This window comes from Ovis aries, chromosome 4, assembly GCF_016772045.2.
Source record: "Ovis aries strain OAR_USU_Benz2616 breed Rambouillet chromosome 4, ARS-UI_Ramb_v3.0, whole genome shotgun sequence".
Classification (NCBI taxonomy): domain Eukaryota; kingdom Metazoa; phylum Chordata; class Mammalia; order Artiodactyla; family Bovidae; genus Ovis; species Ovis aries.
The window spans coordinates 113,190,876-113,211,716 of NC_056057.1; the positions used below are offsets into that span (position 1 = coordinate 113,190,876).

The 20,841-nt window shown below is 42.4% G+C and overlaps 1 protein-coding gene across 7 annotated transcripts in view; it reads right to left on the reverse strand.

Moving 5' to 3' along the window:
* The window catches only part of EZH2 (enhancer of zeste 2 polycomb repressive complex 2 subunit), a 56,726-nt gene that overhangs the window by 30,229 nt on the left and 5,656 nt on the right, over window positions 1-20,841 (reverse strand). For 4 of the 7 annotated variants that reach the window (XM_027968911.3, XM_060415189.1, XM_027968909.2 and 1 more), the window contains exons 2-3: window positions 3,265-3,388; window positions 2,577-2,705 (exon numbers count right to left, since the gene is read on the reverse strand). In XM_027968911.3, the coding sequence (XP_027824712.1) occupies window positions 2,577-2,705; window positions 3,265-3,381 (246 nt within the window). In that variant the 5' untranslated portion in view covers window positions 3,382-3,388. The remainder of the gene's footprint in view (window positions 1-2,576; window positions 2,706-3,264; window positions 3,389-20,841) is intronic. The other 3 variants (XM_042248979.2, XM_042248977.2, XM_042248976.2) reach the window with 1 other exon arrangement.

Below are 20,841 nucleotides of genomic sequence, written 5' to 3' on the forward strand. Positions count from 1 at the left end.
GAACCCTGAGGCTAGGGGTTTCTTTCCTCCTTTTCCTTCCATTTTGTGAAAATGCTTCTTCTCAACCTGCACGGAGTACTAAGTTTAAAAACCACTTGTTTTTATCAAAATACTAATTTCTTCTTATCATTTGTCCCATAAGCTCAATAAAAAGTTAGGCATCTTTACAATCAATGACTTTTATCTCTACTGACAAAATTAAAAGCAAAATTCAATTAGCAAATATTCATTTGAATAAACTGTACTCTTAATACTAAAAATTGTATCATGAGCAATTCCAATTGTACATAAATAACAAACTTCAATAATTTCTTAATGTGTCTGAGCAAAGTGTACTCTTTCAGGCCCACATCAGATCATTAGAGCAAGGAAACTGACTTTAATCTCTCTAAGCTACGTTTTCAATGATCCAGCAGATGTTGGCAATTTGATCTCTGGTTCCTCTGCCTTTTCTAAAACCAGCTTGAACATCCAGAAACATTACTTTGCCAACAAAGGTCCATCTAGTCAAGGCTATGGTTTTCCAGTAGTCATGTATGGATGTGAGAGTTGGACTGTGAAGAAGGCTGAGCACCGAAGAATTGATGCTTTTGAACTGTGGTGTTGGAGAAGACTCTTGAGAGTCCCTTGGACTGGAAGGAGATCCAACCAGTCCATTCTGAAGGAGATCAGCCCTGGGATTTCTTTGGAAGGAATGATGCTGAAGCTGAAACTCCAGTACTTTGGCCACCTCATGCGAAGAGTTGACTCAATGGAAAAGACTCTGATGCTGGGAGGGATTGGGGGCAGGAGGAGAAGGGGATGACAGAGGATGAGATGGCTGGATGGCACCACCAACTTGATGGACGTGAGTCTGAGTGAACTCCAGGAGTTGGTGATAGACAGGGGGGCCTGGTACGCTGTGATTCATGGGGTTGCAAAGAGTCGGACACGACTGAACTGAAGTGAAGCTACGTTTCCTCACTCAGGAATGGAAAAGGGGGTAACACAGCCATCACAATGATCAAATCACAACAGACCTAGCGCCCTGCCAGAAATCACCACCGCTGCGACTTTTATTATAAAGGCAGGCTGGGCTTTCGGCAGCATTTTGAGATTTGTAATGGGTGGCAAAAACAAGTGTTCCATGTGTTTCCTACTTTATTTCTCCAAATTTCTAAGATTTTTCTCTCTGGGGAGAAAAAAACCCAGGTTTCTTTTTCCTTCACTTCAAAACTTCCAGAAAATCACCAGACAAAACTTGCAAAAGAACCAGTGAGAGGCTGCATCCTGGTCCCTTTTGAGAATGTTCTAACCAGCACAGAAAGGGACCCCTTTCACCTTTAGTAATGAAATATTAATTAGTACATTTTATTCACATATGTACATTAATAAGTACATATTAATAAGCCATTTACTTCAATGTGTAGGTCCTGATCTGTTCCATGTGACTGGCAGGTGTTAATACTTTTTTTCATATAATATATTTTACACAACTGCGAATTAGAGCTTAAAGAGTTGTCACCTGACAAAAACGTATAAATAACTAAGAATCATCCCAAGCCTTTTTTACCATCAAGACCATGAACATCATCACTGAAACCACTTCTAGGACCGTATCTGTAGCACTGACCAGTCCTTGAAGCCAGCCCGTCACACGACCTCAACAGGCCTCATACGACAGCAAATTAGTGCTCAATTATTATAATACCCTATAAAAAATGTCTACTCGTTGAAAACGTCACTTTAGAACAAATTCATTCCATTGTTTAGATGCATCCCCTGTTTAGACACGCAGGTCAACAATCATCTACTCCGTGGTGTAATTTAAATGTCAACTCACTCTCTTTCCTCTTTCTGCTTCCACGCCTGTTCATGTAGCATTTCGTATGATGTCATGTCTTCCTGTATAAAACTGGTCCTTAAGCTGAAACACCTTAACCAAAACCCCATTGACTGGTTCACACTGTGTAAGTCTCTGCCACTTTCTCTTCATCTTGCTACTACTACTTTTTAATGTGTTACTTCATTATAAAACTACCATAGATTTACTGCCTTCCTTGGAAAACAGTAATTTTTTTGGAGGGATTTAAGATCTACTTCTTCATCAAAAAAAATGCTATTAACAAAGGAAATTCTGACCTCTCGACCTCAAGTTTTAAAACTCCCAGTGAGCCCTAGAATTTAAAACAAAATATGTAATAAAATGCTTGTTAACTCCATGAGTATGCATGAAAAAGAAACATTTCTTCCAGCATGGCTAATTCATATGAAGGGGGAGAAAAAAAAGTATGTGTCAGAAAGCCGTGCTCTAACTTTTGATCTGATGAGGACATTTAAGAGTATTTTTAAGTTCTTTTTTAACGAATAGTCTTATAAAAGTCTAGGAATCTACCTAACAACAGTGAAAGTAGAATTCTAAACACCAGAGCTGTTGCAGGAATAGCTAGAAGCCATTAGCAGTTGCACATTAAAGAGAAACACCAATAAAACAAGGGACATCCGAGGTCAGTGGTTCTCGCTCAATAACCAACCAACACTGCAACAGCAAAAACCAAAATGCACTGGTAATTTGAACAGCGCGCGAGTTCACCAACCTCCCTGGTCCCGCGCAATGAGCTCACAGAAGTCAGGATATGCACAGGCTGGATTCTTCGCTGTTTCCACTCTTGGTTTAAGATTTCTGTTCTTTCCAAAATTTTCTGACGATTGGAACTAAACATACTCTTTAAAAAAAAATGAAGGAGAGGAGAAAAGAAATTGTTCATTGTTAGACAATTTGTAACATCTCTAATGAAGGTTAAAATTGCATGATTCCTAAAGAGTACCAGGGACATCCCTTCAAAAGCATATGATTTTACACTAAAAGGTGGCTTCCCACATTCAAATAATACAAAAACACAACATCTATTATTTTACTGAGAGTGGAAAGGGAATAAGAAATCATTTTTGTCCTTTGTTAACTGTGTACATATCTTCTTTAACTACAAAGACTTCAGGAACACAGTACCATGAAACACCCCTTTATGCTTGGATCCTGGGTCTTCTCATGCAGTACACAAAGCTATACTGAAAAGATGGTGGTTGCCAAGTAGGCAAAATTAGACTAAAAACTTATCATTTCACTATGTGCATGATACAATTTTTATGTTTTAGTTAAGACAGACCAAGGACCTCAACTTTCAAGTTTCCATTTCTCTTATAGTAAAGAAGGCCATTTTCCCTTCAAACTAAAACTTATCTTGAGGGGCTGTACACCGAGTGCTCCCAGGAGGCAGAGGGTACCTTGACTTCGTCAGCGCGCCTGAACCTCTTGAGCTGCCGCAGGCGCATGTACTCTGACTTTACGCGCTTCCGCCAACACACTGGTCCCTTCTCAGACTTCTTCCCAGTCTGGCCCATGATTATTCTAAAAGCAATGGTTTCATATTAAAATCGCTGATCTGACCAGCCTGAATATGATCACTTGTGTTTTAACCCCCAGCAAACTAACCACCAACCAAAGAAATGACACATAATTACGCTCTCAGTATTTGCAAGGAGGGTACTCACTTGTTCTGTGCTGTGAAGTCCTTAAAAACATTTCATTCCAGGTATAAATTTTTATTTAGCATAACTTTTCAAAGACATTTTTACTTACAAAGATATTCCACTCCTAAACTGCCGTCATTCTACCAAAACATGACCCATTACAGGAGTTAATTATATACAGTAAGGAGCTATGAGATTCACACTTGTGGAGTGAAACAAAAATGTAGACACATGTTCTAAGTTTTTTATCATTGAATTAGCTGATGTAGGCACAAATAAATGACTGGAAAAGAGAAATCCAAAACAGAAGTAAAATCTACACACAGCACTAAAGGCACAAAATAGAGAGAACAATATACGAGACAGGTACAAATTAAAGTATTCCCTCTACGTGCCCTTTCAACCACGCTTCTCGCCTTCAACACGGTGATGCAAGTCTGTGTTTTTACCAGACTTTCCTCCCATGGGGCCTCCCAGAGAAGGCAGGGACCCAGAGGCCCTGGAAGCCAGTTATGTGAAACATGGGCTCAGCCCGCGGTCCACCAGGTGTCCAATTCACACTACAGAATCTAACAAGTGTTCTCTTCTAGAATACATTCTCAAGTGCTAAGTTTGTACTTGTATCTTCTAAAGATTAGAAGGATAGCCGTCTGTCGGATGGCGCAAAGGGGCTGCGCTGGGGATCTGGGCTCTACTTTTTCTAAGCACAGTGGAAAATCATGGAGGGTTTTCAGTCAAGGGGAGGGAAGATGTCCACTCTGGAGGGGCCAGCTGGTGGCAGCAGTGACAGAAGGGGCTGCAGGAGAGCAAAAGGCAAAGGTGAGGCCAGGTGAGACTGGACAGTGGAAGTGTGGCCAGGTGGGAGACGCAGCCTGTACAAGCACACCGGGGAGGAGAGCAAGGAAAGGATTTCCATCTGCAGAAGATGGCTTTCTGGCCTGAGTAACCGAGCAGGGTTTCAGCTACCCGTTTACATACAGCCCTCAGGCACAGAGAAAATGCCTAAGGAGAGGAATCACAGAAAGAAAGGAGCCCAGAGGTCAGGGGAACTTTCTGTAGGAATAGTCCACCACCAAGCCACGACAGACAAAGCCAGTGGTGTATGATTCAAGCTGAAAGAAGAGCAAAAGAGAGCAAGGGATAAACAACTAGTAAGAATTGGGCGATGAACATACCAAGATGAATGGACCACAGAACCTGCCATGTGGAGCTTATAACCTACCTAAGAAGGCCTGAAAGAACAGACTTTACACTACGAGATAAACACGCAAAAGTACTGGGGTTGAGGGTGGGGGAGTCAAGTAAGGAGGGGCAGAACAGTGACAGCTCAACCTTAATAGCTGAGGCTATTTCAAGAGGCACAGAGAGCAGGCGCTAAGAGCAGGAGCCCAGGGGCGGTAGGGGCACCAGCAGACGCCGCAGACAAAGCACGCCCCACACAGGCGAAGAGCCCGACTACAGGAACCGAGGGAATGAGAAGAATGAAGGGCCTGCAGGACTGCAAATAGACAGCTGAATGAGGTTCAAAGTGCGCCCTTGCCTGGGGTGCTGCGTGGAACACTCCTGGGAGCTGAGGAGACTAATCGCCACAGCCAACCCCACCTTGGCAGAAATGAAGAACCCCAGAAGTTAGGAAGAAGGTGAGGCCGGGGCAGAGGGCGCCCGAGACTGGGAGAAGCTAGAGCTGTATTTAAAAGGTGACTCTGGGGCAGTTTTTTGCTTTCATATCTGTGGTTAGGTAACGGATGGGCTCAGGTGATTCTATGCAAATTATTTTAAGATATTTAGCACTTCAGAGGACTACCCAAAAGGGGGAAACATCAGGTAAAAAGGGATTATCACTGCTTCATTAGCTCATAAGCTCATCACCACTGCCGCCTCCACAAATTCTTCCTCCCCAGAGGTGGTGGTGGTGCCGAGTCCGATGAACCTGCTCCAGGAGCACGGCTCTTGTCCTCTCTGATGTCCAACACGGCTATCACTACGGTTCTAAAGGTGCATTTTTTCTGTCGTGGTGAAAAGGTATCATTAGCACTTCATGTTTTCAACCCTGGGATATCTTCCAGATGTTTCTATCATTAGTAAGAACACCTCTAGAAAAGTCTGTTAGGACAGAACCAAAGCTGTAACTAAATTACCAAGTCTCACAATCAACAACAGGACACTTCAAAGCTAGTCTGGAACCAACCTCTCGTAAGAGGGCATGTGTAGATACGTTTCCTCGTTTATAAATTTCACAAAGCTCTCCCAAATAATGAAAATGAAGGTTTTTGAGCCATAGAATGATCTGGTAAATATGCACAATAGACAGGAAAAGAAAACCATGATTCACTTAGGGGAAATTATCCAAATATAAGGTTCATGACCTCTGAATTAGGATCACAAAAGTATACAGACTGTTCCTCAAAAGTATAGGGATAAACAGGCAGAACCATGAAAAAATTAACAAAACTTAAGGTACCATTAGAAGGATGTTTTTTACATAAAACAAGCTCCCTCCCTCAGCATTGACAACACATTAAAATCACATTTTCATGTTCTTCACCCCACTTCATCCCCATTGGAGGTTCCTCAATCTCAAGAGCAGTTTTTCTCCTTTGTAAAACCCCAGGGCCTGGCTGGGTGCCTGACAAACAGATTTTAAAACAAACAAACAATAAAACCAAAACGCAGGTCTACTATCATGTGCTGATCACGAGCCGCTGTGCCACTAGGTATGAAAGGAAGGGGGGCTGCCGTGCTGAGCACAGGAAGGGAGGGGAGACACCCCATCCTGAGAAACCTGGGAGGAGCCTAGTCTCAGGGGCAGCCAGGGCCCTGTGGTCCACCTGCCCAGCAACAAATCAAGAGGCCCTGAGCGGAAACCCGGAGCCTCCAGATTCCCTTAGGAAGCTGCTCTTGCCTGAGACCTCATCCAAACAAACTGGGTACCAGCACCCCTCACAGCTAGCTGGCTGCAGACACCCAGCCCTGCAGGCCCACCCACCTCTACGGCCCGGCAGGCAGAAGCCTTCAAATTCGAGCTCCCCCAGCCCCTTCCCGCCCTGAAAGCAGACAAATGAGTCCTTCTGACTCCTTCCCACCACATCTCAGCCCAGTGAGAACTAAGATAGCACTCGGAGTACTTGTGGATAGGCAGAAAGGAACTTTCATTAAAATGACTTGCTACTAAATGGATGGGGATGTGTGAGAAATCCAGTTTTTAAATGTCTCACTCAAAAGACCTGTTTAGTCCCACAGATGAAATGACACGAAATATGATTTTTATCCCAGAAAATAAAATAGCTTCTTTTATTCAAAGCAGATAGAGCTCAAGTCCACCTGTATACAATGACACCAAAACAACAGTTATACGCTTTAATTCAAGAGACAAACCAGGGTATGGCAGGGGTCTATCCACACCTTAATACAATGTCGTACAGCCTGTCAGGACTACAAATACATAGATTAAATAAAGTAAGGTTATACATAGTTCAGAGTGTATTTTATGAATCAACCAAACCTCAATTGTTTTGGATTAGGCTTTCTGCCACATGAGACACAGAAGGGATCTGAGGTATATTCATAGGACTGCAATGAATGAACAGAAGACAGGTTCCAGCCCCACGTCCTCAGGGTCCATAAGCAGCAGCCCCAAGAGTAGACCTACTCCGCCCTTGCCCTCCAGTGTAGACACCAAGACGCACCTCACCTGCAGTGACTGGGCCACACAGCCCAGGAATCTCATTCCTGTTTATCAGGTCCAGCCCTCGGCCACTTGTGAGGGGCCTTTATTACCTAAGGTAACATTCCTGCCCCTCCTTACTCAGCTGAGGATGACTGAGGACTTAAAAAAAAAAAGAAAGAAAAAAGGCTCCCTAGGCATTTTCAGTGCCCTGACGCCCTTTTTAAAAGGCTCTTCATTCCCAAGGATCTGCCGCATCAAGTCATTTGCCATCCACTCACCGGAGTTGTGCTTCCACTTGTCTAAAGAAAATTATAAATTACGTGCACTACTTATCCTTCTCAACTAATTGCCTTAACGTTGACTCTTAACTGAAGACCCGACTGAGGAAGGTGAAATCCAAACTCAACAACATTTAAGTACTACTACTGTGACACTCTCAGTGTCCTTCCCTAAAGAAAACTGCCAAATTTGAAAAATCACCAATCTTCAATAGTGCTTTTATATTTAAAATACTTTTGAGGGCAACTCGAAGTCTCACTTACCAATTTTATTTATCTTTTTAAGTTAAAAACCACTGTTTCAATAAACTCAGAAGTAAATTAATGGTAAATAAGATTTTGTAGGTTAGGATTAGGAGAATTTAGACTTATAGATGTTAACTTTTGGTAAGACATAAAAATTTACCAAGGGAAGTAAGTCTTACGCCTGAGGAGCTTCACAGAAAATCCCACAAGGAGGAGACTGGGAGCAAGGCGTCCAGGGAGGCAGGCGCGTGGGGCTGCTGCCTGCGCCCCAATTTGGTGGGTTCATGAAAACGAACAGATACCACTACATGTCACCCCCGGCCCCAGTTGTGCAGAAGGGTGCCCTGGTGAGTAACAGCACTGGTTATGGGCGCGGGGCACCGACGTGGGCAGCACACTCTCCACATCCCACCCACAACTTAAACAGAGGCGCGCACCCGGCCTGCAAAGCCAGTCTCCCTGGGCTGGACCCAGTCCTCCCAGAACCAGCTGTATGAGAACTTGGCCAGGTTCCCACATCTCTTGGTGCCTCCCTGTCCTCACCCCCTGAGGAGCGTCCAGGTCACAGAGCTGTCCTGAGAAGCCCACTCAGGTCAGGCACCACCCAGTGCCCGTCAGAGCAGGCGCAGCACGAGGGAGGTCCTGTCACCATCACCCGCAGGTGAGGGAGAGGAGGATATGACACCCAGAGAGAAAGTCAAGGTGACAGACGGATGTGAAAAGTCACTTTCTCACATGGGAGGCTGTAGGCAAGTAAATAAGAACAGAACAGGACTCCACGGATCTCAGGAAGGAATGCAGACCACACAGCGAATCCAAGAGAATTGAAACCTCAGGAGATAAGCCCACGGAAAGAGGTGGGCTAAAGGAGCCCAGCTAGGAAACCGTGGAAATCTGTGTTTCGACTGGACAGAAGGCGGCTGAGGACGAAAAGAATTGGGCAGAAGCACTGTCCTGTAGCTCAGTTTTCTCCTGGGGAGCCAGGGCCAAACAAGGAAGACGCGGAGACGGACCAGAAGCAGGGACAGCAGCGGGAACTCGGAGAGACGCAGAGCATCCCCGGGTGAGCTGGCGGGTGGGGCCTTCCCCAGGCCGCAGAGCCCAGCAGCAGGACCCCACGTCTTCTTCCCCTGAATCCCATTGCCGGCACAAGGAAGCCGGGCTCTGAGGAGAGGGCTGTTCGAGGGCTGGGACCAGGAAACCAGGAGGAAAGCCTCCAGCAGAAAGGAAGGGAATGCTCTGAGGAGGAAAGGCAGGAATCAGACTGAAGGGCTGCCAAGGGCCAGAGCTGCAGGGGTTTTAGAAGCAAACAAAATCACAACAGCATTACAACCAAACTAACAAGTACCCACGAGTCTGAGAGAGGAAAGTGAGAGTATAAATAAGTAAACGGGGGTGGCGGGCAAGTTCTCCTTACGCAGAATTCCAAAATCGGGGTGGGCGGGGTCCCAGTGCAGACCAGCAATACCCCCGTCAGGGTTATTAGCTCACGCTCTGCTCGCACCCCATGACACCTGCCACATACAACTCGTATCTTCCCCTAAACCTCACAACCTGTCACTTCAGTTGCTACTTAAAAAAATGGATCAACCCAAACTGAAGGATATTTCCACCAAACACGGGGCCAATAAACAAGGTTATGATAACGGAAAGACTGAGAAACTGGCACTGATCGCAAGAGATTAAGGAGACAGCCGAATACAACCTGGTGTCCTGCAGCAGAGTAAGAACTAAGCAGGAAACCCGGGGATATCCAGACAGAGTCTCCAGGTTCATTAACAGTAATGTAATAACGGTTTCCTCATTTCTGACAAATATACCATGATTACAGAAATCTAAAATTATTTCAAAATAAAGTTTCTTTTTTAAAGAAGAAAATTAAGTTATACAACAACCTAAAAGCTTTCATTTTAAAAGTAGGCACCTACTTTTTTAGATGATAAACAGAACAGAAATATATTAGAAATTAAAATGCTATGTAAAATGTTAAATTGGAAAAAAACAAAAAATTCACAAAGATGGAATTTGAGGGGGAAATTCTCACATCTAATTCTATTATTTAAAAACTCAGACATCACTTGAGTAATTTAAGAGGGGGGGAATCTCCATATGAACTTATGGTGTCTACTTAAAAAGATAATCCAGGCTATAGGCTATATTAATAAAAATACAGACTCTGAACCAAGGAAAGTAATTGTTCTACCGATTATGCACATACTGATCAAAGAAATCAAACAGTTCTATACAATTCAGGTGCTGTGTACAACAAGTTGTGTTCAGGATGAACAGAGAAGCATGTCTGACCCAGCTGGGAGACAGCAGTAAACACCCATCACAGAAAAGAGCATCTGAGTTTGGGGTTTTAATAGAGAAGTGCTAATACACATTCACCCAGTCATTCAATATTTACTGAATATCTAGCACATTCTAGGTACCCTTGTAGGAACGGAAGGCTCAGAAATAAATAACAGACAAAAATCTATGACCTTACAGAACTTAGTCTATTGGGATGGAAACAAACCAAAAACAACGAAAAATGTTTAGTATGTAAGATGGATGGTGTTGAGGGCTGTGGATAAAAACAACAACCAAACAAGAAAGTAAGGTGAGCCAGGTCTGCTAGGGCGAGCAAACAAAGGAACCCTGCTAAGGCTCTCAGCACCCTGTGCAGGGTGCAAGCCCGCAGGACACAGAGAGCTCACCAACTTGTATTCTGTTCCCACCAACCCACTCGTAAAATATGCAGTAATATTTTCTAGTAAAGACTCCAAAAATAACTTATTCAGTATCTGTGCAAAGCAGGTTTCAGTAACTCCACAATGCTCCAGTGATCAACACAGCTTTACAGAATTTCCAACTGTCATTAAAGCTGGCATTCAAGGATTGCTAGTTGTCACAGCTCAGGTTAACCACTAGGTCAGTTATCCTCAACAAACAAAGACTAAAAGTCAACAGCATTTTATAACATATACATGCTCTCTTTGTTAGTATTAAGCCAAATTAAAGAAATAGATTGGCTATTCATTCATGTTAACAAAACAGCCATCATTAAATATGTGTTGCTGATTGGACTGTCTGTATTTAATCTGTCAATTTGCTTTGGTTATACCATAAGATGTTTATATCTGTACATTTTTAGGGAGCATATAAATAAAACTAAACTCAACCCAACAGTTGCATTCAACTTGAAAAATATATTAGAAACTGGGTTACTGAAATAATTTAGGAATAAAGTGACAAGGACTTCTGCCTGGGTTGGTAGTGTGAATGGAGAAAAAAGACAGCAAGAGACATTCTCACATTTAAAAGCCTGATGCACTCACGCGGAGAAAAAATGGAGCAAAAGAGATTAAGAAGCCCTAAGTTAGCCACTGCAACCACTAAGAATCTGAATGTAGGTCCAGACTTAGACATTAATTACTCACATAGCAGTCAACCAGCACAAAGAGCGGGCAGAATGTTCACAGAAAACACGACACCACTCATAAGCTGAAAGGGTCTTAGGGCCCCTTGAGTTTATATAGGGTGTAGCTACTAATATTCTTCATATTAGAAATTTAAAACTGAGAAAGTTTTAAAACATTTATTTAAAAAACAACAACAGCAAGTCTGTCACATGTTAATAACATGTAATGTTATTATAAAATGTTAATATAACACATTTTATTTTTAAAAAACTATTTTCCTTTTTAAAAAAATTAATGAGGGGTACTGTTTTACATTTTTGCCAATTCTTTAAATATCTGTCTTAATAGAAGACAGCTGGATTCCCATATCTGCTTCTGCATTCAATCTGCTCCAACATGCTGTTTTGGTTGAAGAAAATCCCTTCCCAAACAAATATCTGAGCTACAGCAGGGAAGGGCGTCTGCATGGCTTCTGAGCTCATGGGCAATCTCATGCTCGGACATTACTCCGAAACTGTTTTAAGAGAAAAGTGACTAGAGCAGCTTGTGATTCAACCTCATAGCTGCTTTTCCTCAAGACAACCTCTATCCTTCAGTAAGCAGGGGCTATTGCCTAAAAGATCAGTTACAATGAGGAATCTGAGATTGTATCAATAAACGTTCCCACCCTGCTATATTAACATTTCATTGGTCTCCTTTGGCTCCATCTTTAACCCATGGGTGACTTTATAATATCATTTCCTCAATTTGGAAAACACTGGTCCACTGAGTTATGCAGATTTTCCATAAGTTCACTATTTCAAAAAATCATTATTTGTTAAATCCACTGACGTCATCAGAAAAGTCTTTAAGTATTTACTGGAAAAGCTGTCAACCTCACTATGACAGATACCAAGTTCTCTAAAAATTCTAATTTTTGCTCGAAAACTCAAACATTGCCACTGGCAACAAATAACGGTCAGTTGTTCTCTGTCAAGTGACAGGCTCACTTTGTTGAAAAACGTCTGCCCCATACCCAAGCTGGAATAATCACTGTCTGTCAACCCCTCTTTCAAGTGAAAATGGCTCTGCATGAAAAAAGCAGCTGGTGCAGCCTAGAACTTCACGTAAGTGCGGCTCCCAGAGACCGCTGGACTGGCAGCGTCAAAGCCCTGTATGCATATTCCTATCCTGCGGCACTGAATATTAAGATGTGTGCACTCAGGATCAAGAGTATATAAAGTTAGTAACTGTTTTCACTTCATCGAGGACATTCTCAAAAAAACATTTTTTTTCAACTCCAGGTGCTACAGTGCCAACAGTCCTTGTCTACCACTGCTTTTCCGCCACTGGAACAGATGGCAACTCGTAACATCTTCAATTATTACCAAAATTGTTTTTTAAAATATCTGTTTGGCTGGATCAAGGTCTTAGTTGCTGCATGTGGGTCCTGGTTCTCTGACCCCACACACTGGGAGGGCAGTCTCAGCCCCCGGACCACCAGGGAAGTCCCACTCCCTGCGGCCCAAAGAGCACACTTGGAGAACAAGTATATCCAAGACACCATATGAATCAGAAATCACAACAGTACCCCAGCTTTTCGTCTGCCTAGCAGAGAGCCTGGAGCTGGCATATATTCAAATTATATTTCCTAAAAGACAAGTTTGTAAGAATGAAAGTCTAGGAATCACCATTTTTGCAATTTAAAAAACAGATAAACAAAAATCTCTGTGAGAGCTGCCCTGGTGACTCAGTGGTCAAGAATCTGCCTGTCATTACAGGGGACACAGGTTTGATCCCTAGTCCAGGAAGATCGCACATGTCAGGCATGGGGCAACTAAGTCCACGTGCCACAACTACTGAGCCCACACGCCCTGGAGCCCATGCTCCAAAATGAGAGAAGCCTCCGCACCACAGCAAGCATAGCCCCTGCTCGCCACAACTAACAAAGACCCAGCACTGCCAAAAATAAATAAATAAAAACATTTTAAATCTATGTTAAAAATATTTAATGAGGGATACTTCATTGTAACTGTCAACTACAGGATTCAAAAGAAAGGCTGCCGTACATCTGTGCCAAATTAGGGGATTAACGTTAACAAAATTTGTCTTAAACAAATTGCTTGCTTTCATCCATCTGTCCTACCCTTCACCCTCACAGGAAGGTATCATCCCTCGTCACCGTCTCTTCTAACCCCCCGCTTTGCTTCCCCCAAACAAACCTACCCTTCTGACCAACTCCCCACATACTCACTCACACTTTGCCCTACCCAAGTAAGAGAAAGATAAAATATCTTGTCCCTTTTCACTTTCTAGCATGCCTGTTTTTATTTAAAAGGGAGAAACAAGTAACAAAAATACACAACTCACTACTGCTGCATCCAAACAGTCCTCCCAAAAGACTTGTGAAAATTTACAAAAAAGAAATTTCTGAAACTTCATTTGAAGGACTTGGGAAAGCCAGGAATAGAGGTACTATCCACCAGTTAAAATCAATTTATAAAACATTCTCAAAGTACCTAACACGGTAAGTGACACAAGTTCACAAGAAACAACTGGCTCATTAGTGCCTGAACTTCAGCAGATCACAGCACACACGATCACTAGTACATACAACTACAGGTGAAAAAGTACTGTGAATGGCATTTGTATCAATAAGTTTTTAGGAAACAAATGTGCCCTGACTACTGATAAGAGAAACTAGAAATTCAGATCACATCTGTAGCCCTGGTTTGAGCCCAGCTAAAAAGGCACAGGAAAACTACAGTAATGTAGCAGTCTTAGGTGAATGATAGAAAACATCAACTGGATTGTTTTAGCAAAAGTGAGTAGACTCTGCAGTAGTGTATTTTCTATAAAAGTCAGATCATCTTCCTTTCAGCAGAAGAGTAAACTAAACCCCGGAGTCTACAGACCAGCATTCCTGTGTTATTCGATAGACATGTCTTAGAAAAGAAATGGCATATAAATTTACACCAGGTGGAAAACTGAACTATCATAAAGGTCTTAAACAGTTTGCTGGGACAACAGACAAAACAGATTGATTAGCTAAACTGACATCTAGAGGGTGAAGTTTTCTTTGAAAACTGTACAAAACCTGTTTTTATGAGCTAAACCTTTCATTCTGTTAGGTACGACTCAGTTTACCAAGACACTGTTGGAGAGGAAACAGAACAAAAACTGATGCACCAGAAACGGACCCACAACTCACTGTAACCCAAGGACGGGGCGCGGGACACGCGTTTCTTCAAAACTCCTTCTGATACTTCCTTAGAGGAAGTCTATTCTAAATCATATCTCAAATAAGCCAACATCCAGTACCCGTTTACCAACACACGTTGGGGAAAGTTTTCAGAGAAGCCCAGGTTAGGTAAGTTACCCTGGTGAGCATCAGGCGGGTGACAGGACGCTGCCACCCCAGCCGGCCCTGCAAGGCCTTGACACCAGTCAGCCGCGCGGGCTGCCAGTGCTTTCCACACAGCATGAGCCCCCGTGCAAACCAGCAAGTGTGCTCAACAGAAAGACGGTGACCTGTGCACACGCTGGAGGACACTGGAGGAAAACTGGCTGCTCTGGGGCCTGAAGAGAAGGTTTCTGCGATATCTTTCTAAAAACTCTCCACGGGCAATTCTGCCAACATACGACTGTCACCTGACACACTGACTCTGTGTCTTAATCCCCAAACAAAATTCCCTCTATATTCTTTTTTCTTTTTGGCTGCACCACAGAGCAAGCAGGGTCTTAGTTTCCCGACCAGGGATCGAACCTGCGTCCCCTGCAATGGCAGTACAGAGCGTTAACCACTGGACCGCCAGGGAAGTCCCCCAGTTTCCTCTATATTCGAAGACAGTATCATAAAATGGACTTGGCAGTTCAAACTACTAATGCCCAAGTATTTACAGACTCTCTCAGAATTTCCAGGCGTTCTACAATCAAGTAACCCTTACCTGGAGATTTCAGCACTGGGGTTCGTGTCCACCACAAGGGGATAAACATGTCCGTCAGTGCCATTTCTTTAGCTCATGGACAAGACTCCTCAGAGACCCTTCAGAAACTCCTGGGGCTCATCTCCACCCTGAAATTCATTCTCTTGCTTAAAAAAGTAGTAGTTTCGGGCCAACATGGAAGTAAAGGAGATAGGGGTCATGATGAGCTCTAAGTCTTTTCACGACCTTCCTATACTGAAGGTTTATGATAAATATAAATATACTGCTGAAGTACCAGAAAATGCCTAACCCTTCAAGTATTATTTATAACCACTGATATTTCCAGTATGTGTTACCAAACTATATTGTCTATTTAATTATTTTATTACTATAACATCATGTGCTGTGCTTAGTCACTCAGTTGGATCCAACTCTTTACGACCCCATGAACTGTAACCCACCAGGTTCCTCTGTCCATGGGGATTCTTCAGGCAAGAATACTGGAGTGAGTTGCCATGCCCTCCTCCAGGGGATCTTCCTGATCCAGGAATAGAACCTAGGTCTCTTGCACTGTAGGCAGGTTCTTTACCTTCCGAGCTACCAGGGAACCAGCTTATAATTAGCATTAGATGTTTTAGGAATGGGAGAAGTGCACAGAACTCAAATGCCAGCTAGGAAGCATCACAATCACCTGTGAAGGTAATATAAACTCAAGCCCAGTATTTCTCAGTCTCCAGAGAAACAGACATAAGTGCCTACAGAAGTGAACCACCTAGCATCTCAGTATTTGAGCTAAGAAGCCTAGAAGTAGCAAAACCCTATCCTCGAAGGGACCTCTGTCCTCCTGGTTGTATGAATTCAGGCAAGTTACTTACCTCCACCAAGTTCCTATTTCTTTATCTATGAAAAAGGTACATGGTAGATCCCCAGTGATCACAAGCTGCTCAGGCTGTTTGCTCATCTCAGTCACTTGCAGTGGAGATCCACGAAGCTACTTGCCAAGGAAACACAACTACTTTCAGATGATCATCATTCTGTTAACCGATGGTTAAGTTCATCCTAATAGAGCCTTTTAGAATATTCAAAGAACCGAACTATCTTCTCATTCAGCAAATGCTATATCTTTTTAGAATAATTATAACGTATGACTTTCAACAAATTTCAAAAGTAAAATGGTTGGTTTACAGCTGCATGTATATCAGGCACAGAGCAGGCTCGAAGTAAACAATAGCTAGTTCCATGACTTGGAAACACACGATAGCTACTCACGCACCTGTGAAACTTCACTTCAGGCGCCAGCATCAAAAACATACAAGAGCTGCTTTGACGATGATCAAGATGCTTTCAATGCTTAAAGAAATCAACCAGGCTTTTGTCATTTTTTGTGTTTTGCTTACAAAGCACTTGGTCTTTAGTATCAAAAGCCAAGACACTAAAATGGATAAAACAGTCATGATGTTCTGTCTTTTTGACACTTTTTAGAAGCTTACTAGAAACATCTTGACATGCTATGTATGAATTTAGTGTGCATAAATGCAACACAGAGATAAAGACCAACCTGAGATAAATTTGCAGAATCATTATTTTATATTCCTCACTTATTTCCAGGCTTCTCAAGCTAACTTTAATCAAGAGTATATTAGATACATAAAGATGCATAATAGTACCTGACAGCAGGTAGCAAAGTTCACTGGGTGATACACACAGTAAAGACGAATAAAACTCACTTTTGAGCAGACTTCTGAAGGCTCTGCTTTAAAGGCTAGGGTGCTATTTAAATGATTATTTACTGAGTTGCTGCTAGAGAAGAGAGGCCCAAGTTTTCGATTTTATTGGTCCTAAACCAATTTCACAAAATGTTATTTCTATCTGCTATGATGTACAAGACTTTTTTCTAACCTCTACCATGCAGATGAGTAGACCAGAGCTTTGAGTGAAGGGGAGAGAGAGAAAGGCTGAACAGCAGCTTGAGACGCTACAAGAATACAGAAGGGATTCCAGAAAGAGGACAGACCACAAACTCCACGTGAGGCTTCTGGAGACAAGGAAGAAGACCAGCTGAGCTCAACCGGGGAGAAGTACAAGAAAACTCCTGAGAAAACAGCTAGTTCACTGTGTGACTAGTCGAGAAAGGTTAGGCTGTTTCCGAGATAGCGTGAACACCAGCTTCGGGAGTTTCTCATGCAATCAACGGCCATGGAAGACAACCCACATGCAGAGGTGGACCACACCCAGCAGGAGCCCTGGCACTTTTTTTTCTTTATTAAAGAGGAGACCATCTCAGGATGGTCTTTATTCCTCTGTTGCATTTATGCACACTAAATTCATACATAGCACTTCAAAATGTTTCTAGTAAGCTTTAAAAAAGTGTCAAAAAGACATTATTTTGTACAGTGAAGAAAAACTAAAAATTACTGTGGGAGTAAATCAGGTGTTGAGCAAAAGAACTGATACTTTGCAGAAATAAAGCAGCGAACAAATCAAGTATATATAATCTGAAAAAACATTTGATCATATAACAACAACAAAAAACTACTTCACTATCAAAACAGGTAGACCAAGCTTGACAATTTTATTATCACTTCTACATAACCAGATTCTAAGATCAAAGTCACTTTTAATTTCCCCATTTATCCTCTGAAGGAAAAAATGAAAGCTAATTGTTAATTCACTAAAAAATGAAAAGGTTCGAACTACTCCAAATGAAAATTTAAAGAATTATTAAATATTATCACTTTCAAATTTTAAAATTCTTCATGCCACATAACTCACATACCTAACACCATCAAGATAAATAATATTCTTTTCATGTTCATGTTTCTACAAACATGACACTGTGTTATACCAAGAACTAAATGACTTGTGAATTAAGAACAAATTTGTTTTCACACAATTTTACTGAATTTAAACAATTATGCGTCTAGTGCTATTACTTAACTTGATCTATATACTGTCAAAAATACACAAAATCAAAGAGGAAAATTTGGAGAACAAAATTGGAAAACATTAAGGAGAAAACGTTTCCAATACATACATCTGACAGAGACAGTGTACCCAGAATACAGAAACACCAATTTTTAAAATGGGCAAAAGGTTTGACAGAAAAGTACACACAAATGGCCGATAAGCATGTGAAAAGATATCCAGCACCATGAACACTTGGGAAATATACATCAAAACCACAAAAGAACACTCAGCACTCATTAGATGCCAGTGACTTAAGCAACAGCAACATGGGACACTGGTGAAGACGGAGCGGAACCACAGGTCCCAGACAGACACCACCCTGACTCCACGCAGGATGGCACAATCACTTGTGGAGATGACCTGGCAGTTTCTCATGAAGTTAAATCAGTATTTACCAAGTGACCCCACAGTCCAACTACAAGTCTACCCAGGAGAAAGGAAAAGATCCATCTGCAAAAAGATTGCCCAAATGGTCACAGAGGATTTACTATAACAAGAGCCAAAAGGACCAGCCCGATCAGCGAGTAGTGAAGTGAAAAAAAGCACAGGATGTTCACACAGGGACTGCTACTGAGAAATAGTGACTCCTGAAACAAGCAACACCACAGATAAACCTCGAGAACATGCTGGATCAAAGAAGCCAGTCACAGAAGAGTATATCCTGCATAATTCTATTCACATGAAATTCCGGAACAGGAGCTGAGAGAATGATGGGAAAGGAGCATGAAGAGCTCTGCAATAGCAGCAAGGTTACATCGTGACTGAGCTGACGGTCACACGGATGCTTACAGCTGGCAAAACTCTTCCAACTATACCCTTCACATGGTGGATCCTAATGTATATAAACTACACTTCAGTAAAGCTGATTCTGTACCCCCCAAAAACGGACACCTCTCTAGAAAACAACGGGGCAACAGCTATTAAAACCTGAAACATGCATAATCTTGAACCATCGGCTCTCCCTCTAGAAAGCTTTCATGCAGAAGTTCAAAGCTCCGTAAGGATATTCCCCCCTCAGAGGGTGAGCACAGCACCCACAGAAACAGCTGGTTCACCGCCTGACGACACAGAAGCGGGTGCAAGGAGTATTCCACCCAACAACAGCCTGAGAGCCGGGAGCAAAGGGCAGTACACTTCGGCAAGGAGCCACGTGGTTAAGCACTTGAGGCTTGCAGGCCACAGCCAGTAGCCTTGCATATTCTTCGGGGGGTTTTGTTGTTGTTTTACAACTCTTTTAAGAAATGCTAAAATCATTGGTAGCTCACAGGGCCTTACAAAAACAAAAAACAAGTGCGCGAACATACACCCCCAGGCTGAGAAATCAGGGCTTTGAAGCCCAAATGCCTAAATTCAAATCGGTAACCTACCACTTACTAGTAACTTAATCCCTCCATCTCTTGTTATTACAGTGTCCCTGTAAAATAAATGAAAGCACTTAAAACCGTGTCAACTACACAGCAAGCGTTAAAGAAATACCAGCTTTTTAAAATGAAACAGATCTCTGTACTGACTTAAAATAATTGTTTTATATCAAAATAACTTAACCCTGCTTGTGTAAAATACATACATACACGTATAAATATATCGGGTTGACCAAAAAGTCCATTCTGGCTCTAGCAGTGTGCTTAGTTGTTCTAAACTTCATTCGAAACAATTTTGTTAGTGTACTGCGACAGCTCTCGTATCAGTGTGCATTTAAAAAAACTTACCAAAACTGGTCAAGTTTTTAATAAAAGATGTTTTTGTGTGGACCATTTGTTAAAGTCTTTATTGAATTTGTTACAATACTGTTTCTGTTTTATGATTTGGTTTTTTTGGCCTGGAGGCATGTAGGACCCCTTAGCTCCCAGACCAGGGGTTGAACCTGCATCCTCTGCACTGGAAGGAAAAAGAGCCAGGGAAGTCCCAAAATTGGTGAATTTTTATGTAGCCATTTTAATACTGAAGATGGAAGAAAAAAAGGAATATTTTCAGCAAACTATGCTTTATTACTTCAAGAAAAGCAAAAACACAACTGAAACACAAAAACAGATTTGTGCAGTGTATGGAGATGGTGCTGTGACTGAAAGTATCAAAAGGAATTTTCGAAGTTTCATACTAGAGATTTCTCGCTGGACAATGCTCTACCGTCTGGTAGACCAGATGAAGTTGACAGTGATCAAATCGAGATGTTAACTGAGAAGGATCAATGTTATACCACTCAAGAGAGAGTCAATATTCTCAAAATACCCAAATCAATACCTGAAAATCATCTGCACCAGCTTGGTTATGTTAATCGCTTTGATGTTTGGGTTCCACTTAAGGGGGAGGGGGGCCCTTCTTTACTGTATTTCCATATGCAATTCTCTACTGAAACATAATGAAAACATTCCATTTTTAAAACAGATTGTGACGGGGGATGAAAAGTGGGTACTGTACAATAATGTGGAACAGAAGAGATCGTGGGGCAAGCAAAATGAACCACCACCAACCACACCAAAGGCCAACCTTCATCCAAAAAGGGTGAAGTTGTGTATATGGAGGGATTGGAAGGAGTCCTCTATCATGAGCTTCTTTCAGAAAAGCAACTGATTAATTCCAACAAGTACTGCTTCCAGCTGGCTTTCCAGGTGGCTCAGTGGTAATCACTTGCCAACGCAGGAGGTGCAGGAGAATCAACTTCGGTCCCTGGGTCGGGAAGATCCCTTGGAGGAGGAAATGGCCGCCTACTCCAGTATTCCTGCCTGAAAAATTCCATGGACAGCGGAGCCTCATGGGCTACAGTCCACAGGGTTGGAAAGAGTCTGACACCACTTAACGACTAAGCATGCACGCACCCACTGCTCCTAATCAGACCAACTACTAAAAGCAGCATTCCACAA